Source organism: Eptesicus fuscus, chromosome 10 (assembly GCF_027574615.1).
Source record: "Eptesicus fuscus isolate TK198812 chromosome 10, DD_ASM_mEF_20220401, whole genome shotgun sequence".
NCBI lineage: Eukaryota > Metazoa > Chordata > Mammalia > Chiroptera > Vespertilionidae > Eptesicus > Eptesicus fuscus.
The window spans coordinates 12,380,094-12,402,675 of NC_072482.1; the positions used below are offsets into that span (position 1 = coordinate 12,380,094).

General features: G+C 38.9%; 1 protein-coding gene across 2 annotated transcripts in view; it reads left to right on the plus strand.

Annotated features, from left to right (window-relative positions):
* The window catches only part of UBR2 (ubiquitin protein ligase E3 component n-recognin 2), a 123,096-nt gene that overhangs the window by 28,786 nt on the left and 71,728 nt on the right, over nucleotides 1-22,582 (plus strand). For both annotated transcript variants that reach the window (XM_028135691.2, XM_028135690.2), the window contains exons 3-8: nucleotides 1,638-1,716; nucleotides 5,385-5,498; nucleotides 16,502-16,632; nucleotides 18,446-18,584; nucleotides 19,358-19,420; nucleotides 22,127-22,247. In XM_028135691.2, the coding sequence (XP_027991492.2) occupies nucleotides 1,638-1,716; nucleotides 5,385-5,498; nucleotides 16,502-16,632; nucleotides 18,446-18,584; nucleotides 19,358-19,420; nucleotides 22,127-22,247 (647 nt within the window). The remainder of the gene's footprint in view (nucleotides 1-1,637; nucleotides 1,717-5,384; nucleotides 5,499-16,501; nucleotides 16,633-18,445; nucleotides 18,585-19,357; nucleotides 19,421-22,126; nucleotides 22,248-22,582) is intronic.

Below are 22,582 nucleotides of genomic sequence, written 5' to 3' on the forward strand. Positions count from 1 at the left end.
CAGGAGCTGCCCCCTGGTGGTCAGTGCGCTCCCACAGGGGGAAGCGTCGCTCTGCCAGAAGCCAGGCTCACAGCTGGCGAAGGCGGTGGTGGGAGCCTTTCCCACCTCCGCGGCAGCGCTAAGGAGCAGTGAGCTGAGTGGTAAGGAGCAGTGAGCAGGCGGGCGGTAAGGAGTGAGGGGTCCCGGACTGCGAGTGGGATGTCCGCTGAGGGGTCCCAGACTGCGAGAGGGCACAGGCTGGGCTGGGAGATGGCCCCCACACACACACACACCCAGTGCAGTAATTTCATGCACCGGGCATCTAGTATGAATAAAAAGGCACACAATAAGCACATCAGAGTGGTTTGTTTATGAGGATATAAGAACCAAGGATAAGGGAAGTTTAAAGATTTTTCATCATTCCCCATCTCATTTCATGGCATTAGAGAGATTCTCTTATTTAAGATTAGATGCCCAGTGTATAAAATTCGTGCATGGGTGGGTCCCTAGACCTGGCCGGTGATCAGAGCCAATCAGGGCCTTCCTTCTGGCTGCCAGCTGGGGCCTCCCTTCTCCAGCTACCAGCTGCCGTCTGGGGCCTTCCTTCATTCCACGCTGTCCGCTGGTGGTCAGTGCCCATCATAGCGAGCTGTTGAACTCCTGAGGGGACAATTTGCATATTAGGCTTTTATATATATAAAAGATGTGATCTGTAGATGTATCGAACTGGCAGTATGATGAAAGCAAATGAAATGACTGAGGACACCACTGTCACAGCCCATCCACCTTGTGGAATTCTTTTGTTGTTGTTGTTGCTGCTGTTAATGCTCACCTGAGGATTTTTTTTTCCCATTGATCTTTCAGAGAGAATGGAAGAGAGAGGGAAAGACTGAGAGAAACATCAATGTGAGAGAAACACATTGATTGGTTGCCTCCTGCCTGAGGCCTGACCAAGGCCCCGGCTGGGAAAGAGCCTGTAACCAAGGTACATGCCCTTGACGAATCAAACCTGGGACCCTTCAGTCTGCAGGCAGATGCTCTATCCACTGAGCCAAACTGGCTAGGGCAGCCTTGTGGAATTCTTCTTCTCTCATCAGGATATCTTAGAAACCATATGTGTTGTGTGACCATCAGACATAATGACCAAGTGAGGAGACACATGTCAGTCTGTACATTAATCATTTAGACTGTTTAATTTCCCTTTTAAATTAGTTAAAATTTAAATAGAAATACAAGTTCTAATATTTTCTTGTCTTTCTGGGGGTGTATACATACCACTTTGAAGACCATTGATTTGAAACACCTGTTTGAAGGAAGTTACTTGAAATTGCAAGATAAAGTTTAAAATCTATTCCATAACATCTGTGTGTTTTAATATACAATGTGATTTCCCCAAATCTTTGGGGGAAATTACCATTCTAGTAATATGTGCCTTCAAAGACTCACTAGTTAAATATCCAGTATGAGAAACAGGTTCTTAAGCTGACTTCATTGATCAAAGATCTGAGAGATCTTTGGAAATAGTATTTCCTTTCTTTTAACATTACGACAGTTCACTGTTATTGCTCTTCTAGAATGGAATCCAATATGAAGTATTATGTTGTGAAATATGCAGTTATTTTATGACACTGATTTTTATTTTTTCTCTAACTTTACAGAGACTGTGCAGTTGATCCAACTTGTGTTTTATGCATGGAATGCTTTTTGGGAAGTATTCACAGAGACCATCGATACAGGGTTAGTAATGTCCAGATAATAACCATACCTAGTATTGAATTTTATACTACACTAGAGGCCTGGTACACGAAATTCATGCACGGGTGGGGGGATGTCCCTCAGCCCAGCCTGCACCCTCTCCAATCAGGCCTAAACGGGCAGTCAGACATCCCTCTCAAAATCCAGGAATGTTGGCTCCCAACCGCTCGCCTGCCTGCCTGCCTGATTGCCCCTAACCACTTCTGCCTGTCAGCCTGATCACCCCCTAACTACTCCCCTGCCAGCCTGATCAATGCCTAACTGCACCCCTGCTGGCCCAATTGCCCCTAACTGCCCTCCCCTGCTGGCCTGGTCGCCCCTAACTGTCCTTCCCTGAAGGCCTGGTTGTCCCCAACTGCCCTCCCCTGCAGGCCTGGTTCCCCCCAACTGCCCTCCCCTGCAGGCCTGGTCGCCCCCAACTGCCCTCCCCTACAGGCCTGGTCCCCACCCAACTGTCCTCCCCTGCAGGCCTGGTCCCCCCCAACTGCCCTCCTCTGCAGGCCTGGTCCCCCCAACTGCCCTCCTTGCAGGCCTGGTCCCTCCCAATTGCCCTCCTCTGTTGGCCTAATCTCCCCCAACTGTCCTCCTCTGCCGGCCCGGTCACCCCTAACTGCCCTCCCCTGCAGGCCTGGTCCCCCCCAACTGCCCTCCTCTGCTGGCCCAGTCACCCCTAACTGCCCTCCCCTGCCTGCCATCTTGTGGTGGCCATCTTGTATCCACATGGGGGCAGCCATCTTTGACCACATGGGGGCGGCTATCTTGTGTGTTGGAGTGATGGTCAATTTGCATATTACTCTTTTATTATTTAGGATACCTTTTCTGCTTTTTTAAAATTATAAGGTGTAACACTAAAATAGGAGAGTGTGGTTTAAGAAATGTGTTATTTAAACACCATTAAACATACAATGGCAGTGTAGATATGAATTATGAATCTAGACTTCTTGAAACATGTGGTTTAAGAAAGACAACACAGATATCAGCTCCTCCATATTGGTTTTCAATTAGTTTATCTTGATGTTTTTCTGTGTTTATTATCTTCAAAACTCTAGGTTTATGAAAGGGGTTATCAAAAATCAGAGGATAAAGTTGAGTTTAAAGTATGAGAGGGAAGTTCCTGAAGGGGTTTGTGTGAGACAAGGAGTAAGGAAAAGTGACAGGATTATACACTCAGTGGCCAGATTATTATGATCTCTGAACGCATAATAATCTGGCCACTCAGTGCATATCCTATATAATAAAAGACTAAGATGCAAATTATCCCCTCGACCAGGAGTTTAACCAGCAGGCAGCCAGCCAACCGCCCATGTCCCCTCCCCCTGGCCAGGCTGGCCGGACCCCACCCATGCATGAATTCATGCACCGGGCCTTTAATTTATATATATACACACACACACACTTATATACACACTATACACACACACACACACTGAGTGGCCAGATTATTATGTGTTCAGAGATCATAATAATCTGGCCACTCAGTGTACATTTAAAAAATGTTCTATTTATTGGTCATTTTCCACAGAAGATTTGTCATTTCTTAATATTAAAGAGGCAGCTACTACAGTGTAGAAGAGGGCTCAACTCTAAAACATAAGACCCACTAATTTTATTTTTTTCTCTGCTATAATGCAATCAGTACTTTGACAAAAATCAGGTTTGTTTGCTTTTAAGTCAGGGATATGACAAAAGCAGATTATTATTAATCCTGTCTTGGTTTCTCTACTGAGAGTTTAAAACAGATCCATGAACATTTAGAAATTAGGGAACTGTTAGTAGCTGGAGCTTTTTTCACCCTAATCTCAAATAAAATGTTCGAGAACATCAGTCATATTATTTCAGGAGCCCTGTTGGTTCAAGACACTTCCTCCTATTTGTTTTTATTCATAGAACCCAAATATTGGTAATAACGAACTAAAAAGAGCTACAAAGTTGAACTCCTTGTATGTTTGTGTTCTCTTTATTTTCCTAAATCAGTAAGAGAATCCCAGTTTCCTTTAAGCTGTTTACCTATCTTCAGTAAGAGAATGTGCATGAAAACTGTAGGGTGGAGTTATCATTTTTCAAATGCCTGCCTGCCCATGTTTCTTGACATATATCTTTGCAGTCCCTGAGAATAACTGTCGTTTGTGGGTTTACATTAATTAATTGTGATATATATATATAACACACAGATAGTTTGGGCAAAATATATCAAGACTGATCTAAAATTTGCACTTAACCATTTCTAAACTCTCAGAATTTTTTAAAGAGCAAAATTTCCATTCTACCAATGATTAATTAATCGATTCTGTCTTGCCAGATTTCTTGAATTATTTCCATATCTTAAAAGAATAAATAGCTTCTTTTGCTCCTCTCCATTCCTTATGTGGAAATGCAAAGACAGGTCATCTGAGCACAAAGATGGTGGCCGTCTACAAGGCAAGAGAAGAGGCCTCAGGATGAAACCTTCTGGCTGGCACCTTTCTCTTGGACTTCCCAACTTCCAGAATGGCTCCTAATTTCCCTGACCAGAAGCTACTATAGCTACCCGAGACATACTGCCTAGTAATTTTTTGCAAATAGTCTTTCAGCTCAGCCATAACTAGTCCTGCTCACTCCTGCAGGAGTGTCCACCCAGTTCCCCTGTTTCTCCTGGTGGAGGGGATGTCAGCAGCAGCAGGATTCCTCTCCTCTCTGGGCTGAGCTCCATCATGAGCTCCCAGCTTCTGGGCTGTCTCCCTGGTTTGTATCAGCCCCACCCCCTTTTTGCCCTCCTCCCTTGTTCCACCTATCCGCCTTTAGATGTTTCAATGCACTGATCTCTCAGGTATATTTGTGCATTGAACAGGGGATATTTTGTTGTGATATGGTTGTTCAAATTCTTGAAACTTCAAGGGGAGAGACCAGGGGGATCTCTCAGGATGCCACTACTCTGATATCACTTATATTTAAGTCCTTTATCCATTTTGAGTTTATTTTTGTGTATGGTATAAAAAGGTGGTCTAGTTTCATTTTTGTGCATGTATGTGTCCAATTTTCCCATCACCATTTATTGAATAAACTGTCTTTACCCCCCCCAAAAAAGAAAAAGAAGTATAAATAATTCTTGAACCCTGCAAGTGATGCAAAGGTATTTTGTGACCAGGCAGTCCACTTTTGTATTTCCTGAGCTTCCTTCTCAAAGAAGGCTATTTAGGGAGTGTAAGAAAAGAAAAATAAACGATCTTACTTCCTCTAATGCAAATGCAGCACTCTTACTGGACTATTCTAGTTCTTATAACCCTTGAATGTGGTGTATTACATTGTAGCACTAACCTGCTAGCATAGAGGCCAGCATTATACCAATAGACAAAATCCAGCCCCCAAACCCTTGTGATTTCCCTAATTAAGGAACTTATGTATGTGGGCATATTTTATCTCTTTAAAATGTCTGTAGTGTTCTAGTTCACTACAAAGTAGCTTATTTTATTTTGAAATCACTTATATTAGCTTATAGGCTTATTTAAAATAAGCTTTAAAACATTGAGAGGTTTGCCATTTTTTTAAATTTCATCCCTCCAAAGAAATTTAAACACTCTAGCAATGTTATTTCCTTAGTACTTGCTTTTCTTATAATCTGAGAGCCCTCAGCAAACACTTATTGACAAGATGCTTTGTGTGTTTTTTTTAAGATGACAACATCAGGAGGTGGAGGTTTCTGTGACTGTGGTGATACTGAAGCTTGGAAAGAAGGTCCTTACTGTGAAAAACATAAACTTAACACCTCTGAAATTGAGGAAGAAGAGGTAAATACAATTTTCAAAGTTTGGGTGTTGTTGTTTTTAAGGAAATACTATTTTAACCATGAGTTTAAAATACTTTGAGACATAGGAATAAGGTAATAATATGAGCAATGGATAAGCAAAATAGTCCTGTCACTATTAATAGTGACCAGGTATACTTTAAAAGTTTTTTGAATTTAATGATGCCATACAATTGCTAATAGTACACACTTGAAATTCTGGAAATTTAGTTTAATTTAACTTTTTTTAAGTTCCCATTTGTTATTGTAGGGATTACTTTTCCTATATGTGTAGACCACTTAACTTAGTTGGTTTTTGTATATTTGTGTTGTAACTAAGACTTCGTAAGCCAGATACCTCTCTTTTCTATAGCCATACCTGGCAGCCATTTCTAATTGTCATCTGGTAAATCAGTGACATTGGATATGTTATGCGACCAAGTGTAGAGATGATAGCTCAATACAAATTATACTTACTCCATCTGTAAATATGTTCTGTAATAAATTGTTGGTCCTGTATTATTTTTCCCTAACTGATATTTATAAGGGTATATTTATAACTACTGGTGAATAAATACTTGACTCTCTGCTGCTGTTTGTGACAACTTGATGTTTGAGTCAAGATCCTTATTTCAGCCCTGGCTAGTGTTGTTCAGTCATTAGAGTGGCAGCCCGAGCACTGAGGGGTCATGGTTTTGATTACCAGTTAAGGGCACATACCTGGGTTGCAAGTTCGATTCCTTCCCTGGTGGGGTGCATGCAGGAGGCAGCCATTCAGTGTGTCTTTCACATCAGTGGTTTGGTGTGTTTTTTTCTCTCTCTCTCTGTCTTTGTCTCTCTCCCCCTCTTTCCTCCCTCCCTTCCACTCTTTCTAAAAGTCAATGGAAAAAATATCCTCAGTCCACTTTTGTATTTCCTGAGCTTCCTTTCTTTTCAAAGAAGGCTATTTAGGAAGTGTGAGAAAAGATGAGGATTAACAAAAAAAAAAAACAAAAAAGATCCTTATTGCAGATTTTATTTTTAAATGGCAGAGAGATGGGTACATTCAAAGTACTTATGTGTTATTAGTAGGTCTGATACAGATTTGAGGCATAAATAATCCTTCCTGGTGCTTATACCTTATAGGTCTCAAATATTTTAACAGAACTACCAAGACTTTCTGGTGTAGGGACAATGTCTTTTAGACTGTGTTCCACTATGTTTTGGACAGATAAAATTGTGCACAATTATTCAGTGCTATAGAAAACGTGTATCTTGTGTTTTATGTGCTTTGTCCAAGTGTTCTAGAATTTGCTACAGAGAGACACCATATGGTCAGGGTTTTGGATTTCTTCACTCCTTTTAAAGCAGCTTCATTTTTATCTCATACTAGAGGCCCGGTGCATGAAAATTCGTGCACTGGAAGGGGGGGTCCCTCAGCCCAGTCTGCCCCCCTCAAGTCCGGGAGCCCTCAGGGGATGTCCTATTGACGGCTTAGGCCCACTCCCCCAGTGCGCTGGGACCAGGAGCAGAGGTGGAGGCTTCCGCTCCCGCGGTGGAGGCGGCCCCACCTCCACTCCCACTCCCGCTGAGGTGCCTCCTCCTCTCCCGTGCCGCCACTGGCCCTAGACCCTGGACGTCCAGATCAATGTCTGGAAGACATCTGCTCTAATTAGCATATTACCCTTTTACTAGTATAGATATCAGATTGGAGTTCTGTATGTAAAATTACAAATAAGACAAATGAATATATATTTGAAAAAAAAGTTTTGCTTTAAAAAGAACTGAAAACTAGTATAAAACATTAGGACTATGGGAGAAAATATTTGCAAGTCATATCTGATAAGGGTCTAGTATCTAAAATATGTATCTTACAACAATAAAAAGACAACCCAATTAAAAATGGGCAAATGATGCCCAGCTGGTGTGGGTCAGTGTTTGAGCGCCAACCTGTGAACCAGGAGGTCATGGTTCAATTCCCAGTCAGGGCACATGACTAGGTTGTGGGCTCTATCCCCAGTGGGGGACGAGCAGGAGGCAGCTGATCAATGATACTCTCGTTGATGTTCCTTTCTCTCTCTCTCAAATCAATAAAAACATATATTTTTTTTAATGGTCAAAGGACTTGAATAGACATTTGTCTGAAGAAGATACAATGCAAATGATCAGTAGACACATGAAAACATGCTCAACATCATTAGTTAAGGAAATGTAAATCAAAAGCACAATGAGTTATCCTAGGATGGCTGTAATAAAAAATTTAAAAAAGGAAAAGTGTCGGTGAGGATGTAGAAAAATTGTAATCCATTGTACATTGCTAGTGGGAATGCAAAATTATTTCAATGCTGTGAAAAACAGTTTGGCTTTTCTTAAAAAAAGTGTTAAGCATAGAATTTCCATATGAGCCTGCCCTCAAAATTTTAAACACAGAATTGCCATATGAAACTAATTTTACTCCTAGGTATACATCCAAAAGAATAAAAAACAAGTATTCAAATAAGTACATAAACAGGCATGTTTGTAGCAGCATTATTCACCATTGCCAAAAGGTGGAAGTAGTTGAAATATCTAGCATTAAATGGATAAATAAATTGTGGCATATACATACAATGTAATATTACTCAGCCATAAAAATGAATAAAATACCAACACATCCTAAAACATGAGTGAACCTCCATAACATTATGCTAAGTAAAATAAACCAGATACAAAGTCACATATTGTATGGTTCTATTTATATGAAATATCCAGAATAGGTAATATTGTAGAGACAGACTGGTGGTTGCCAGGAAAAACTCTTAATGGGTAAAGAGTTTTGTTTTGAAGTAATAAAAATGTTTTGGAACTAGCCCTAGTTGGTTTGGCTCAGTGGATAGAGCGTCAGCCTGTGGACTGAAGGGTCCGGGGTTCAATTCCCATCAAGGGCGTGTATCTCCTCCCTGGGCCCTGGTCAGGATGCCTGCAGGAGGCAACCAATCGATGTGTTTCTCTAGGTTTCCTCTCTCTTTCCACTCTCTCTAAAAATCAATGGTAAAATATCCTCAGGTGAGGATTTAAAAAAAAAAAAAGTTTTGAAACTAAATAGAGGTGTTAGTGGCACAAATTATGTCTATACAAAATATCACTGAATTGTTCACTTTAAAACGGTTAATTTTATGTTCTATGAATTTCATCTCAATAGATTATTTAAAAAGAAAATTTTTAAGACTTCTGTTACCTTTTTATCTGTTTTAAAGTAGGCTTTAAATAGTTTTCTAAGAAAAATTATGAACTTGCCTGCAGTTACTCTATTGGCTTTATCCTCATACTTTAGTAGGTAGCTATCAAAAAGTGCAGACTTAGGTAATTTCTTGAATTTTAAGAACAGAACAGCAAGATCACTTGCCTGGCTGAAACTACATGGCCCTGCCTAGATAATATATACTCCACAGAAACTTGACAGAGAATAAAACCTCTGGACTCTACCATTTAATTCCTATTTAAGAATTCAGTTAAGAGAAATGAGGTCTTCAGGGATAAGATTATAAGGTAAGATAAAAAGACTAGTGGCCTGGTGCACAGATTTGTGCACATTGAAAGGAAATTAATTAGAAGAAATATTTTAATATCACCATTTGCCATTTCTCTATAATAGAAGTATCAGAGTTGAAAGAAAATTAGTAAAATGTATATGAAAATAATATATAAATTGATAAATAAATAACATGATATAACAACAACAAAGACATGATATAAAAACAACATTGATAAAAACAATGACTGATCAACTGATTAAACTTATTTTAATATCTCGCTGTATACCACATTAAGAGTAAAAACACTTTGAGTGCTTGACTAATTTCCCTTGTGATGAAGTATTTACAACTTTAATGTTACACGCTCTTCGAACTCGAGAGAAAGCAACATATAACTGACCATGTGCGAAAACGGGTTCAGGTAGGAATATTCCTACTCTGTCTAGAGTTTGTCCTTGTGATTTATTAATAGTCATCGCAAATGCTGGCATCACAGGAAACTGTCTTCGAATTAATTTAAATAGGAGGTCAGTGTCAGATGGGGACAAATCAATTCTTGGAATCAGAACAACCGAGAGCTTTATATGTATCACGCATGTGTGAGTCAACATTTATTTTTAAACTAGAGACCCAGTGCATGACATTCGTGCACTGGGGAGGTTCCCTCAGCCCAGTCTGCACCCTCTCGCAGTCCAGGACCCCTTGGGAAATGTCTGCCTGCCATGGAGGCAGGAGAGGCTCCTGCCACTGCTGCTGCACTTGCCAGCCATGAGCCTGGTTTCCAGCTGAATGGCACTCCCCCTGTGGGAGTGCACTGACCACCAGGGGACAGCTCCTGCATTGAGCATCTGCCCCCTGGTGGTCAGTGCGCGTCATAGCAACTAGTAGTTCTGCCATTTGGTCGATTGGCATTTTAGCCTTTTATTATATAGGATTGCCAGTGCACTTCATTATGTACTTATTGGCTGGTCAGATGGATGGATGGACAGTCAGTCACTTAGCCTTTTTATATATAGATAGATAGCATTGTATTTAGCATACCTGGTTCCCACTTATTAAATTAATACATATATCTAGGCTTTCGATTTTATGCTTGAAAGGGAGAAAGCTATATAATATTTGGAATGCACTTTTAGTCTGTCATAGAGTTTTTATTGAACTTTTGTTGTTGTTATAGATTCATCAGCCTGCATCTTAAGAAATACCTGGAAGAAATATCATAGTATAGTTCTGTAAGGATAATGTTTAGAAGTTCCACAGGTCTTCTTAACTCTCGGCTACTGTGGTGGGAAGGATCCACAGACTATAGCCCTACAGATCAAATCTTATTTGCAGCCTGTTTATGCATCACCTTAAGCTAGCAATCTTAGCTAATAAAAGCATAGTATGCAAATTGTCCCCTTGACCAGGAGTTGTCCAGGAGTTTGACCAGGGACCAGGGCCAGCCAGGGGAAGGGAGGGAAGCCCCAGCTGGCAGCAGCGGCAGGCGACTGGGGGAACGGAGGAAGTACCCAGCTGGCAGCCGCTAGGGACCCTACCTTTGCACGAATTTCGTGCACTGGGCCTCTAGTAGTTTTTATCTCTTTAAATAGTTTTAAAAATCAATAGGATAGTATTTTGTGGCATGTGAAAATTTTATGAAATTCAAATTTTAGTGTCCATAAATGAAATTTTATTAGCACACAGTGACACTTAATTGTTGATGTATGATCCACTGCTTTTTTTCTACAGTAGCAAAATTGAGTAGCTAAGACAGAGAACCCTGTAGACTGCAACAACTAAAGTACTTACTGACTCTTCACAGAAAAGGTTTTCTGACACCAAGTATACACTAACAGAAGCATTTTGTTTATTACTAGTGGCCCGGTGCACGAAATTCATGCACATTAAAAGGGAATTAGAGGAAATATTTTAATATTGCTATTTGCCCTTTCTCTATAATAGAAGTGTCAGAGATGAAAGAAAATTAGTAAAATGTATATGAAAATCTTCCTCCTGTTAGAGTCTGGGGCATGCTGTGGGACTCAGAGTCAAGTCCTCACCCACCCACGCGCCTCAAAATTGCGTGAGACCCAGACCCGGCTGGCCCCACCCCCATTGGGCGAGATCCAGACCCGGCCAGCCCCACCCTCATCAAGCCCTGCCAGGCGGCAGGCGCAGCCTTAGGGCCCCCATCAAGTCCCACCAGGTGGGAGGCACAGCCTCAGGTCCCCTGGTGTACGCCAGGCGGGCGGCATGGCCTGAGGTCCCCTTGCCCAGTGCCAGGGTGGGGGGCGTGGCCTGAGGTCCCCCGTCAAGCCCCACCGGGCGGGGGGCATGGCCTCAGGTCCCCTGGCCCGGCACCAAGGTGGGGGGCACGGCCTCGGGTCCCCTGGGCTGGGGCGGGGGGTGCACCTTGAGGTCCCACATCAAGCCCCGCCAGGTGGGAGCGCATCCTGAGGTCCCCTGTCAAGCCCTGCCGGACAGGCTAGGGGCACAACCTCAGGTCCCCCACCCTAGCCTGGCACCACACAGCCTTAGGTCCTTGCTGATCGCTCATTACGGCTCCTTATAGGAATCCCACCTCCCCTGTGGGCGCGGCCATCTTGTGTTATGGGAACCCAGCCTCCTCTGTGCCCGCCGCCATCTTGTGATGGCATTACAGCATGAGGGTCAATTTGCATATTACCTCTTTATTATATAGGATGCCTGATTCCCACTCACTAAATGCCATCTCCCGTGCTTGGGTGTGGGGGTAAGTCAGGAGGCTGGTGGGATAGTACCTCTTCTAGTTGAGACCTCCCACATACTATATAACCTACTATGTATTGTTTCCTTTGTTGATCGTAAGAACCATACCAAATTTCTCTTAGATCTCTGCATTAGGAAATGTTATGTTTCTCTTGGTTGAACCTGATAATTGATTGTGTTTCCTTTTGTTGAGGCATCTGGAAAACAGAGCCAAAGTATTTGGAAATAGAGCCTGTCTTTAGTAGCTATATGAAAACTTATGATCTGAACTTATAAATAGGTATTATCTGGACTTCAGTTTATTTTCCTACCTTTATTTTTCACTTTACCTGCTTTGTATATCTATTTTTCAATTCTATTTTATTATACTGCTTATATTCTTCAGTTGTTGTAAATACTTTTTGGAACAAAATTTAATTCAATAACAAATATTAACTGAATGAGCAACCTCAGCAAATACTTTTTAATCAAAAATTTTCACTTTGCTGCTCTCATCTCATTTGAATGCAGATTAGTAATCTTTTGTTGTTTGCTTTGTTTTTGTTTTTTGTTAATATCCTCACCCAATGGTATTTTTCCCATTGATTTTAGAGATACATTGATTGGTTGCCTCCTGCATGTGCCTAACCACACCAGATTGAACCTGCAACCCAATACATGCCCTTGACCAGGAATCCAACCCAAGACTCTGGTGCTCTGGCCAATGCTCTAACCACTGATCCACACCAGCCAAGGCAAATGCAGATTAGTAATTATTAATAGCTAAATATTATGCTAAGTACTATACTTGATTTATCTCATTTAGTTCTGAGAACAGCCATGTAAGATAAATATTGCTAGTACCAATATTCTATATCTGCAGAAGCTTGAGTTTTAAGAGAGATTAAGAAACTTGCTCAAAGTGTCCCACACAGTAAGTGCTAGAGCAGTGCTTTAAACTTAGGTAGTATAGGCTCCAGTAATGGAACTTTTTTGACAGTACCTTATACTGGTTTTTTAAAACATTTTTAGCAGTGGAATTGTTATTTTAAATAAGATTCTAATTTTTTAAATTACAATAATAAGACAGATAAAAATATTTTTATTATTGAATTTATTTTTTATAAGTTGAAATGTATATTATTTACTTGTTAAGAAAGATTATTCAGACCCTAGCTGGTTTGGCTCAGTGGATAGAGTGACAGCCTGTGGACCAAAGGGTCCCGGGTTTGATTCTGGCCAAGGGTACATACGTTGGTTGCAGGCTCCTCCCTGACCTGGGCCCTGGTCAGGGCTCATGCAGGAGGCAACCAATCGATGTGATCCTCTCACATCAATGTTTCTCTCTGTCTTTCCCTCTCTCTTCAGTTCTCCCTAAAAATCAATGGAAAAATATCCTCGGATGAGGATTAACAAAAAAAGAAAAGAAAGATCATTCAGTCCTGGCCAGTGTGGCTCAGTTGGTTGGGGGTCATCCCATGCACTAAAAGGTTGCTGGTTCAATTCCAGGTCAGGGCACATGTCCAGGTTGCGGGCTTGATCCCCGGTGGAGGTCATGCGGGAGGCAGCTGATGATGGATATTCTGCTCTCATGTTGATGTTTCTCTCTCTCTTCCTTCCTCTTTCTCTAAAAATCAAGTTAAAAAAACAAAAAACAGAAATTTAAAAAAACTAGTCTGTAAAAGATAATTCTAGTTTGTTTCTAGTTTTAGTATGGTAGTATGGAGAAAATCTTCATTCATGCCTTATTTACATATGAAAACAGTTAAACTATTATAATACATGGTTACATTTTAAAAACTTAAACATTATAGAAGTATATTACATAAAAGATGAAAATTTTCCGTAATTTCCACTGCCCTCAGAAATAACCACAGATAACATTTTTGATGGTAGAGGTATTCCTCTCGCATTCTTTTAATTTGAAAGAAGAGTAAATCAAAGTTGATTCACAAAGGCTTGCATTCTCTAACATAAATGTAATCAAAGAACTGTAATTATTAGTGACTAGAAGCCCGGTGCACGAAATTCATGTATGGGTAGGGTCCCTAGGCCTGGCCGGCGATCAGGGCTGATCTGTGAGGCGACCAGAGGGGTGATCAGAGCTCCCGCTCACACCCACCTTGGCTGGCCTAGCGCCGCCCCCTCAATGGCTCCGCCCCCCCACCGCCGCTGCCAGTCACCTCCCTCTGCAGGGCGACTGACAGGGTGATGGGGGGGCCCCGCTGGCACCCACCTTGGCTTGCCTGGTGCCACCTGCCTCACCCCCCGCCACCACTGCCAGTCGGGGCCTGCTCCTGAGTTAAGCGTCTACCACATGGTGGTCAGTGTACGTCATAGCAACCAGTCTTTCTGCCGTTCGGTCTATTTGCACATTCAGCTTTTATTATATAGGATAGTTGATAATACAACATAGGATAAGATGGTCATTTATTTACTCATTCTAGCTAACTTATGTTATGATACGAGCACTTTGAGCAGAAATCTTTCCTAACCTTTAGTTTAGCATTGTACATGAGTAGATTTGCACAGCCTAACATCTTTTCACTGCAAAAATAATTCTTACTCAGTGACCATTTTACAAGAAGATAACATATGCATACAAAGATAGCACAGCAATCCATATTCCTTGGCCTGCCTCAAACAGGGTTAATGTAGCAGCAAAATTACCAGTTGGTGATTCCTAATATGTAATGGTACACTTTTTAAAATATATATTTGTTTATTGATTTCAGAGAAGGGAGTGGGAGAGAGAGAGATAGAAACATCAATGAAGAGAGAGAATCATTGATCCGCTGCCTCCTGCATCCCCCTACTGGGGATTGAGCCCGCAACCTGGGCATGTGTCCTTGGCTGGAATTGAACCCAGGACCCTTCAGTCCGCAGACCAACGCTCTGTCCATTGAGCCAAACCAGCTAGGGCATTTGATGTGTAATTTGAATAGGAAACAGCTCTACCAGATCCTGGGATTTTGCAGAATAGAGTTTGGGTACTACTGGCATGGATTCTTGAGAATTGGCAGTTGTTTCTGTCCCAGGATCATTTCATCTTTATAAATCCTGTTTATTGTAATTCTTCAATCTTCTAAATGTTATGGGACTGAATTGTAAGAAAAGGAGTGACTATACATATAGTAAGATACTATTTTTAAGGTTCTACTTTCTGTTTTGGTGTAGTTCAAGGCTCATATTTTTACTATATCCACTCTTTTATGAATCCGCAGGAGGTACCAGTTCTAGTTCCTTTTTGTACAGGTGGTTGCAATATGTTAACAGTTTCTAAAGTCTTTATAAGAAATAGTAGTAACCCTTGCCAGTAGGATAAAAAAAGTATGTATGTATGTATGTATGTATGTATGTATGTAAGTATGTATGTATTTTGTGAGACATAAAAAGCAGCCTGTTAAGCCCTAGCCCGTTTGGCTTAGTGGATAGAGTGTAGGCCTGTGGGCTGAAGGGTCCGAGGATCAATTCCAGTCAAAGGGCATATACCTCAGTTTCAGGTTCCATCCCTGGTCAGGGCTCGTGTGGGAGGCAACCAATCGAAGTGTCTCTTTCACATCAGTGTTTCTCTCTTTCTTTGTCTCTCCCCCTCCCTTCCACCCTCTCTAAAAATCATTGGAAAAATATCCTCGGGTGAGGATTAACAAAAATAAAAATAAAATAAAAAGCAGCCTGTTGAAAAGAAATAGAGGTAAAAGGTAAGACCTCAAAAAATATTTTTTCTTTTTGAGAGAGGGAGAGAGAAATATTGATTGTTTGCCTACTGCACCTGCCCAATCCTGGATCAAATCCATAACCTGGGTACTATGTCCTGGCCGGGATTCGAACCCATGGCATTTTGGTGTACTGACAACACTCCAACCAACAGATGCAAGTTGGCCAGGACTTTCCTTACTTTTTTTTTACTTTTTCTTACATTCTTCAAGTCCTAGGAGTCTTTGTCCTTTTTGTCCTTTTCCCTCCATTCTTTTTATCTCCCATCTCCATTGGTGTTCTAACCGTTCCACTAGGCTTATCTTTGTGAAGCCTTGTGTATATTTGCAAGAATGTGCTGATTCTCATTCTGTGATGTTGGAACATACTAATCTTTTATTTGAGACATGAATATAACACTATTTAGCCATTAAGCTAAATAATGTGTTTAGATTTAAGATAAAACATTAAGATTAAAAATATTTTGCCAACCATGACTGAAAGACACCATGATAAACTTAGTACATATATGTTTAAGTAATATTTTTTTTACATTAACCTAGAAATTTAGTAACTTACTGTTAAATCTAAAGAAGGAAGCTTCCTGTTACATGCATACACAACCTGTGAGTGATTCTTATAACATCAAAGAGCAGTTTTCTGACTTTATTGACTTCTCATCTTCGTAATCCTCAAAATCAGGTTCTTCTTTATCCTGTAAAACTAAATTGGTTGTCTGTCCTTGGATAACATTCCTTTGTTTATTCTGGAAATTAGGGATTAGGACGCTATGAAGATGGTTTGATGTTAGGTTTTAAAGATCCTGGAATGTCATTCTAAAGTTTTTAGATTTATTCATTAGACATTGGAGTGCCATTGAATATTTTGGTTCAATTGGTTTCATAATTGGGATTATAATTTAACAAAACATTTTAGGAAGCTTAATTTGGTAGGATGTAATATACATGATCAAATTGAAGAGAAGCTTAAGCTGAAAAATCAGTCAGCTTTTTATAGTAATATTTTGAGAGGTAGAGGCAGAATGGAAAAGAGGAAAATTAATGTGCATTTAACGAAGTTGTATTTTTTTTTTCTGTTCTTTTTTCAGGATCCTCTCATTCATTTACCAGAAGATGTGATAACAAGAACTTACAACATTTTTGCTATTATGTTTCATTATGCAGTAGAGATATTAACCTGGGAAAAAGAAAGTGAATTACCAGCAGATTTAGAGATGGTGTAAGTACAACCATTTATTTTTTGTATTTGTATGTATTTCCTCACACTCAGTTTTAACCGTTTTTATTCTAATTTCTCATGTTAACTTTAATATAGCTAGGATAGAACATAATCTTTTCTTTTGCAATAATTAATTTTCAGCAGAACAGTAATCCTGATTTTATACTTTTAAAATATGTGTGATCCACTTAATTGGTAGTAGTTTCTCCCTATTAGTTGGTTGGTTTAGTTGGTTTATAGCCATATTTAAGCTACATCAAAGCTCAGGCATAAGCAATTTTTTCTTCTTTGTGTGATAAAACTGGTAAGTTAATTCTGCAATTCCTTTTATTTTGTCTATCAGGTAAGATTAGGGAATGAGCTCTTTGATGTGAGTTTTCTGGTTTGACTAAATGCTCAAACTCATTTTGATTCTAAAATTTTATAAAATATATTCTACACTTTGAGCTTCTTTTAGTGTACATCTAACATATTTACCATTTGTACTTAGATTATTGAGGAGGTCACAAAAACTTGTGACTGAAAAATGTATTCTGCCATATTTCTATTAAGGCTAAAGGCTTACTTTTTCTTGTGAGTGTGCTTGCCTTAGGCAGTCTTCTCTTTTACTTTTAACTCTAACCAGGCTGTCAGAATTGTTTTCATAGTTAAAGTTGAATACAAGTTGGAATGAGAGTCTGAAGGACATTGGTGTTAGTTCTTTTTTGTTTTCTCAACAGTGATTCAGATAATTAGTTGTGGGTTAAGTGTTTTAATAAAATGTTGAAAATGAATTAGTACCTCATGACTTTATCTTCATGTACTTCAAGTTGGGAACCATTCATTGATCTAAGATAATAGAAGAGTTTTATTTTTTATTTTTTTGTTCATTTGTAGGTTCAGGACACCAGCATAGAAGAAAAAAGAATCTTGCTTCTTTGTACTGTTTTCACTTCTTAGTAAATCCTTCTATCAAAATTTTCTACTGTTCATCTCCGTTACTACTATCATAGGCTGAATTACATTAATTTCATTTTTGGACAATATGGCCTTCTTGACTGGATTGCCATATCCATTCTTGTCCCTCACGGTTCATTTTCCACACTGTAAGGCAAACTGACCATATTTCCTACTCAAATTCTTGATTGCCCTTAGGATGGCATAATCAGAATTAATTAGTAAGTTTTTTAGATTTCTGCCTCTTTCCAGACTAATCTCCTCCTCTTCCTCTGTGCTCCAGATCCTAATATTTACCTTCATCACTTCGTGGCCTTTGCTTACACCTTCCTCTAGCCCAGGTTTTCTCAGTCATAGCATTGCTGGCATTTGGAGTCAGATGAACTCTTTACTATGGAGACTGTCCAGTGGATTGTAGAATAATTAGCAGCATCTCTGTCCCTACCACTAGATGCCAGTGCCCCCCCCCCCCCCCTTTCCTAATCATGATAACCAAAATTGTCTCCAGACATTGTCAAATGGTCGACTGGGGTAGGTCGACTGGGGTAGAGGAGAATTGTTCCCTTTTAAGAGGCACTGATAGCCAATTGTGACTTCGGGTCTCAGATTACTTCTCTGACAGTTCCTCTTTGAGCTCCAAGACCTGTTTTACCCTGCTCTAGCATCCTACCTTTGATAAAAGTAGTTCACATAGAATTATATGTCCAATATCTATCTTCATCACCAGATAGTAGTGTCATAGAGCATGAGGACCATGGATGACTTTGGTATAGTTAGTACCTAGCACATTCCCTAGAACGAAGTATACTCTTTGTAAATTAGCCTAGAGCAAGGAATATGCAAATAGATAATATATCATTAATATTTGATCCCACAGAGAGAAGACTGACACCTACTATTGCATGCTGTTTAATGATGAGGTTCATACCTACGAACAAGTTATTTATACTCTTCAGAAAGCTGTTAACTGTACACAAAAAGAAGCCATTGGCTTTGCAACTACAGTAGATCGAGATGTAAGTAATTTTATTAAATTGATGTCACATAATAAAATAGAACTTTTACAGAGGTAAGTTATATAGAATTAGGTATATAAGTGTAAGCTATTTTTTTAATTTCATTTAAATATTGGCCCAAATATATGTTGGGTATAACTATAAATTATTGTCAGATAAGAAGTTTAGGAGAAAATATACGTAGATATAGTTATCCTTATTCTACCCAGTGATTCAAAATCTTTAGTTATGAAAATAAAAATTACAGAAACCCAAGCACTATTCTATATCTCCAGAGAGAAACACTAACAATATTTGCCTTCATGATCCTAAATAAACTGTTTTTTAAAGCCGGTTTAAAAAAGAAAAATTATAGCAGCCTGAAAGAATAAATGTTGTTTTATTCAAGAAAATATATTTATTAATGCCTTGAAAATGTTGGGATAGGGGGGTTAGAGATCAACCAAAGGACTTGTACGCATGCATATTAGTATAACCAATGGACACAGACACTGGGGCGTGGGGGCTTGCCCTCGGGGGTAGGAGTGGGTGTGATCAATCGGGGATAAAAAGATACATGTAATACTTTAAACAATAAAAAAAAATGTTGGGATAGCTTTGAAAGAAAGTATTTTCATTTACTTTTTATCAATGAATAGAATCAATGTTATAAATATTAAAATTTGACCAGAGTTGTTGTATGCTCAAATATGTTTATTTGTTTACTGGTTCAAAAGTTATTAATACTGAATATAATATTTTCACAAGTTAATTGTAAATATCTTTGTTTATAGGGACGTAGGTCTGTTCGATATGGAGATTTTCCATATTGTGAGCAGGCAAAATCAGTAATTGTGGTAAGTAATTTTAAGACATGTCTACACTATTATCTTTTTATTAGTTTAAGACTAGTTTCATATTTTGGCATTTATGGAAACATTTTTCTGCCTTTATTAATGTAAAGCCAACATCAGCCAAAAATTACGTTTGAGGATAAGTTTCTTGAGCATTGCATTATTGCTTTATTTAATTTTTTAAAGCTGTGTAATATTAATATAGAAAATGAATGTTTAGATGATATATATTTTCTGCCTTCTTATTTCATCAGAGACATCGACATCTCTAGAAAGTTTTTTGCTTTTTGTCTTGTTTTGTTTTTGATAGGGTTTCACGTTACTTTTTAAGAATTAAACTGGCCTTTAGCACCAAGATTAGAATTCAAGGGAAGTTGTTTCTTGGTACCTTATAGCAAGGTATGCTGCATATCTTAATAGCATTTATTACATGTATTATTTCTCGAAAAGAAAACATCCCCACATTTAAATTTTTTAAAAGTTAGCATTTATTATTTTTAACTATTCCATGTAACTGCATTTTATGTAAAGCTCCTTTTTAAAAATAATTTTATATATTGTGAAATGTTTTTAATATACAGATAAAAATAGAGATAATATGAACACCTGTGTGTCCACATTATATACATTTTTTTTTAAATATATTTTATTGATTTTTTTACAGAGAGGAAGAGAGAGGGATAGAGAGTTAGAAACATCGATGAGAGAGAAACATCGATCAGCTGCCTCCTGCACACCCCCTACTGGGGATGTGCCCGCAACCAAGGTACATGCCCTTGACCGGAATCGAACCAGGGACCTTTGAGTCCGCAGGCCGACGCTCTATCCACTGAGCCAAACCGGTTTCGGCCACATTATATACATTTTTTATACTTATTTTAAATAAAATAGTATAGTGGCCCCTGTCTTATTCCTTAATCCCATTTCCCCTTACTTTTTCCCGGGAGATAATTATTTCCGTGAATTCATTTTCTCGTGCATACCTTTATACTTAATCTTCTAAATATTTTTTTTAAATATTAGTGCTTGTAATCGCTGGTGGTGTTTGCATAGATACATTCATAATATAAAATAGAAAGTCCAGAAATAGATACTGATATGAGGAAAATCTAGAAAACCCTAGGTACATTTTAAGGGAGAAGGAGAGCTTTTTTTTTTTTTTTTAATTTTATGTTTACTGATTTCAGAGAGGAAGGGAGAGGGAGAGAGAGATAGAAACGTCAGTGATGAGAGAGAATCATTGTTCGGCTGCCTCCTGCATGCCCCCTACTGGGGATCGAGCCCACAGCCTGGGCATGTGCCCTTGACCAGAATCTCGAGCCCGGGACAATTCAGTCTGCAGGCCAACCCTCCATCCAATGAGCCAAACTAGCTAGGGCAAAAGAGATCTTCTTAATTAAGACTAGAACCCAATGGAGTTAGAAAAGAAACATTTTATTTTTACTACATAAAAAAATTGCATTGCAGCCCTGGCTGGTTTGGCTCAGAGCATCGGCCTATCTGGAGCATCGGCCTATCCGGACGAAGGATCCCGGGTTTGATTCCATCAAGAGCACATGCCCGGGTTGCAGGCTCAATCCCCAGTAGGGGTGTGCAGGAGGCAGCCGGTCAATGATTCTCTCTCATCATTGATGTTTCCATCTCTCTCTCCCTCTCCCTTCCTCTCTGAAATCAATAAAAATACATTTTAAAAAATTGCATTGCAAAATATTTCATAAACAAAATCAGTAGGTAAATAGTAGATTTAGAAAAATTATTTCTAAAATAGGGTAGACATTTAATGTTTATGATAAATAGCACTTATAGATTATCAAGTAGGGAATAAATAAGATAGAAAAAAGGTCATAAGATACAAAAAAGTAATCACAACAGAGAAAATGTAGGTGGTCTATATATATGAAACGAGACTCAAACGCAACAGTAATCAGTGAAATGACAGGGAGATTTCATACCCAACAGAATGGAGAAATTAGTGTGATAAAATATCTTGCTGGCAGAGATGCAGAGAATAGGAATACTTGTATAAAAAGAAATTGCAACAGCATTTTTGGAAAACAGTGTAGCATCTATTAAAGTTTTACTTCTAGCAATTTATCCCATAGAATATAAGTACCAGTAAGTGTGTGTGCACAGATCTTTAGTACTGGTTTTTTTGTATTCACGGAAGACTGAAAACACGTGGAATATGATTGCCCTTCTCTAGAGGATGTTTGAATAAATCCACACCACAGAATATTGAGTCATTAACCAAAAATGTAGTATGCACAAGAGTATATATAGTATTCCAGTTTTATAAATCAAACATCTTTTTTAATGTATACATATGTAATTTGTATAGATGGAGAAACTTTGCAAAGATCTACTGTATAGATATGTGTTATGGAGATGGGATTAAATGGGAGGCTAGAAATGGTTTAAACAGAAGTGAAGGGGGACATGTTAAATAAAAAGTTGTGATGGACTAAAGAGACATGTCCACAAAAAAGATATACAAATTGCCAATAAGCACATGAAAACATGCTCAACATTACTAATCCTTACGGAAATGCAAATAAAAACCACAATGAGATACCACTTCATACCCATTAGGATGGTTAATATAAACAAAATAAATAACAGTTTGTACTTATATGAAATAAGAATATTAACTTTTTTTTTATAAAATAGCTTTTTTAAGTTTGTTTTTTCATCCTGCCATTTCTTTTTAAGAGAAATACCAGTAGACAGACAAAGCCACTTAAAGTTCAAGTTATGCATTCGTCTATTGTCGCGCATCAGAATTTTGGTTTGAAACTTTTGTCTTGGCTGGGAAGCATTATTGGATATTCAGGTAGGTTCATAAAAACTGGTGCTTCTTGACTGAAAAATGAGCTCATATGCCCTTGCAAAACTTTTGAAAAAAATATCAAGTGAAAGAATTTTTTGCTTTAATTTCACATTTTAAAATACCATCTCGGAATATCTGTATGCACATAAAAACCTTTGTTTCCCAAATTTTGATCCACAGGATTCTTTTTATTTGCATGCAAAGGATTTTGTGTTCAAATTAACACAGGATACATGTGTTTTAACAATTATAAATGACTTTAATATGCTAATGAAATCTAAGTCTCACAACTTGATATAAGAACCTTTTTTTTTAAAGGAGTACCTGTGGAACTCTTT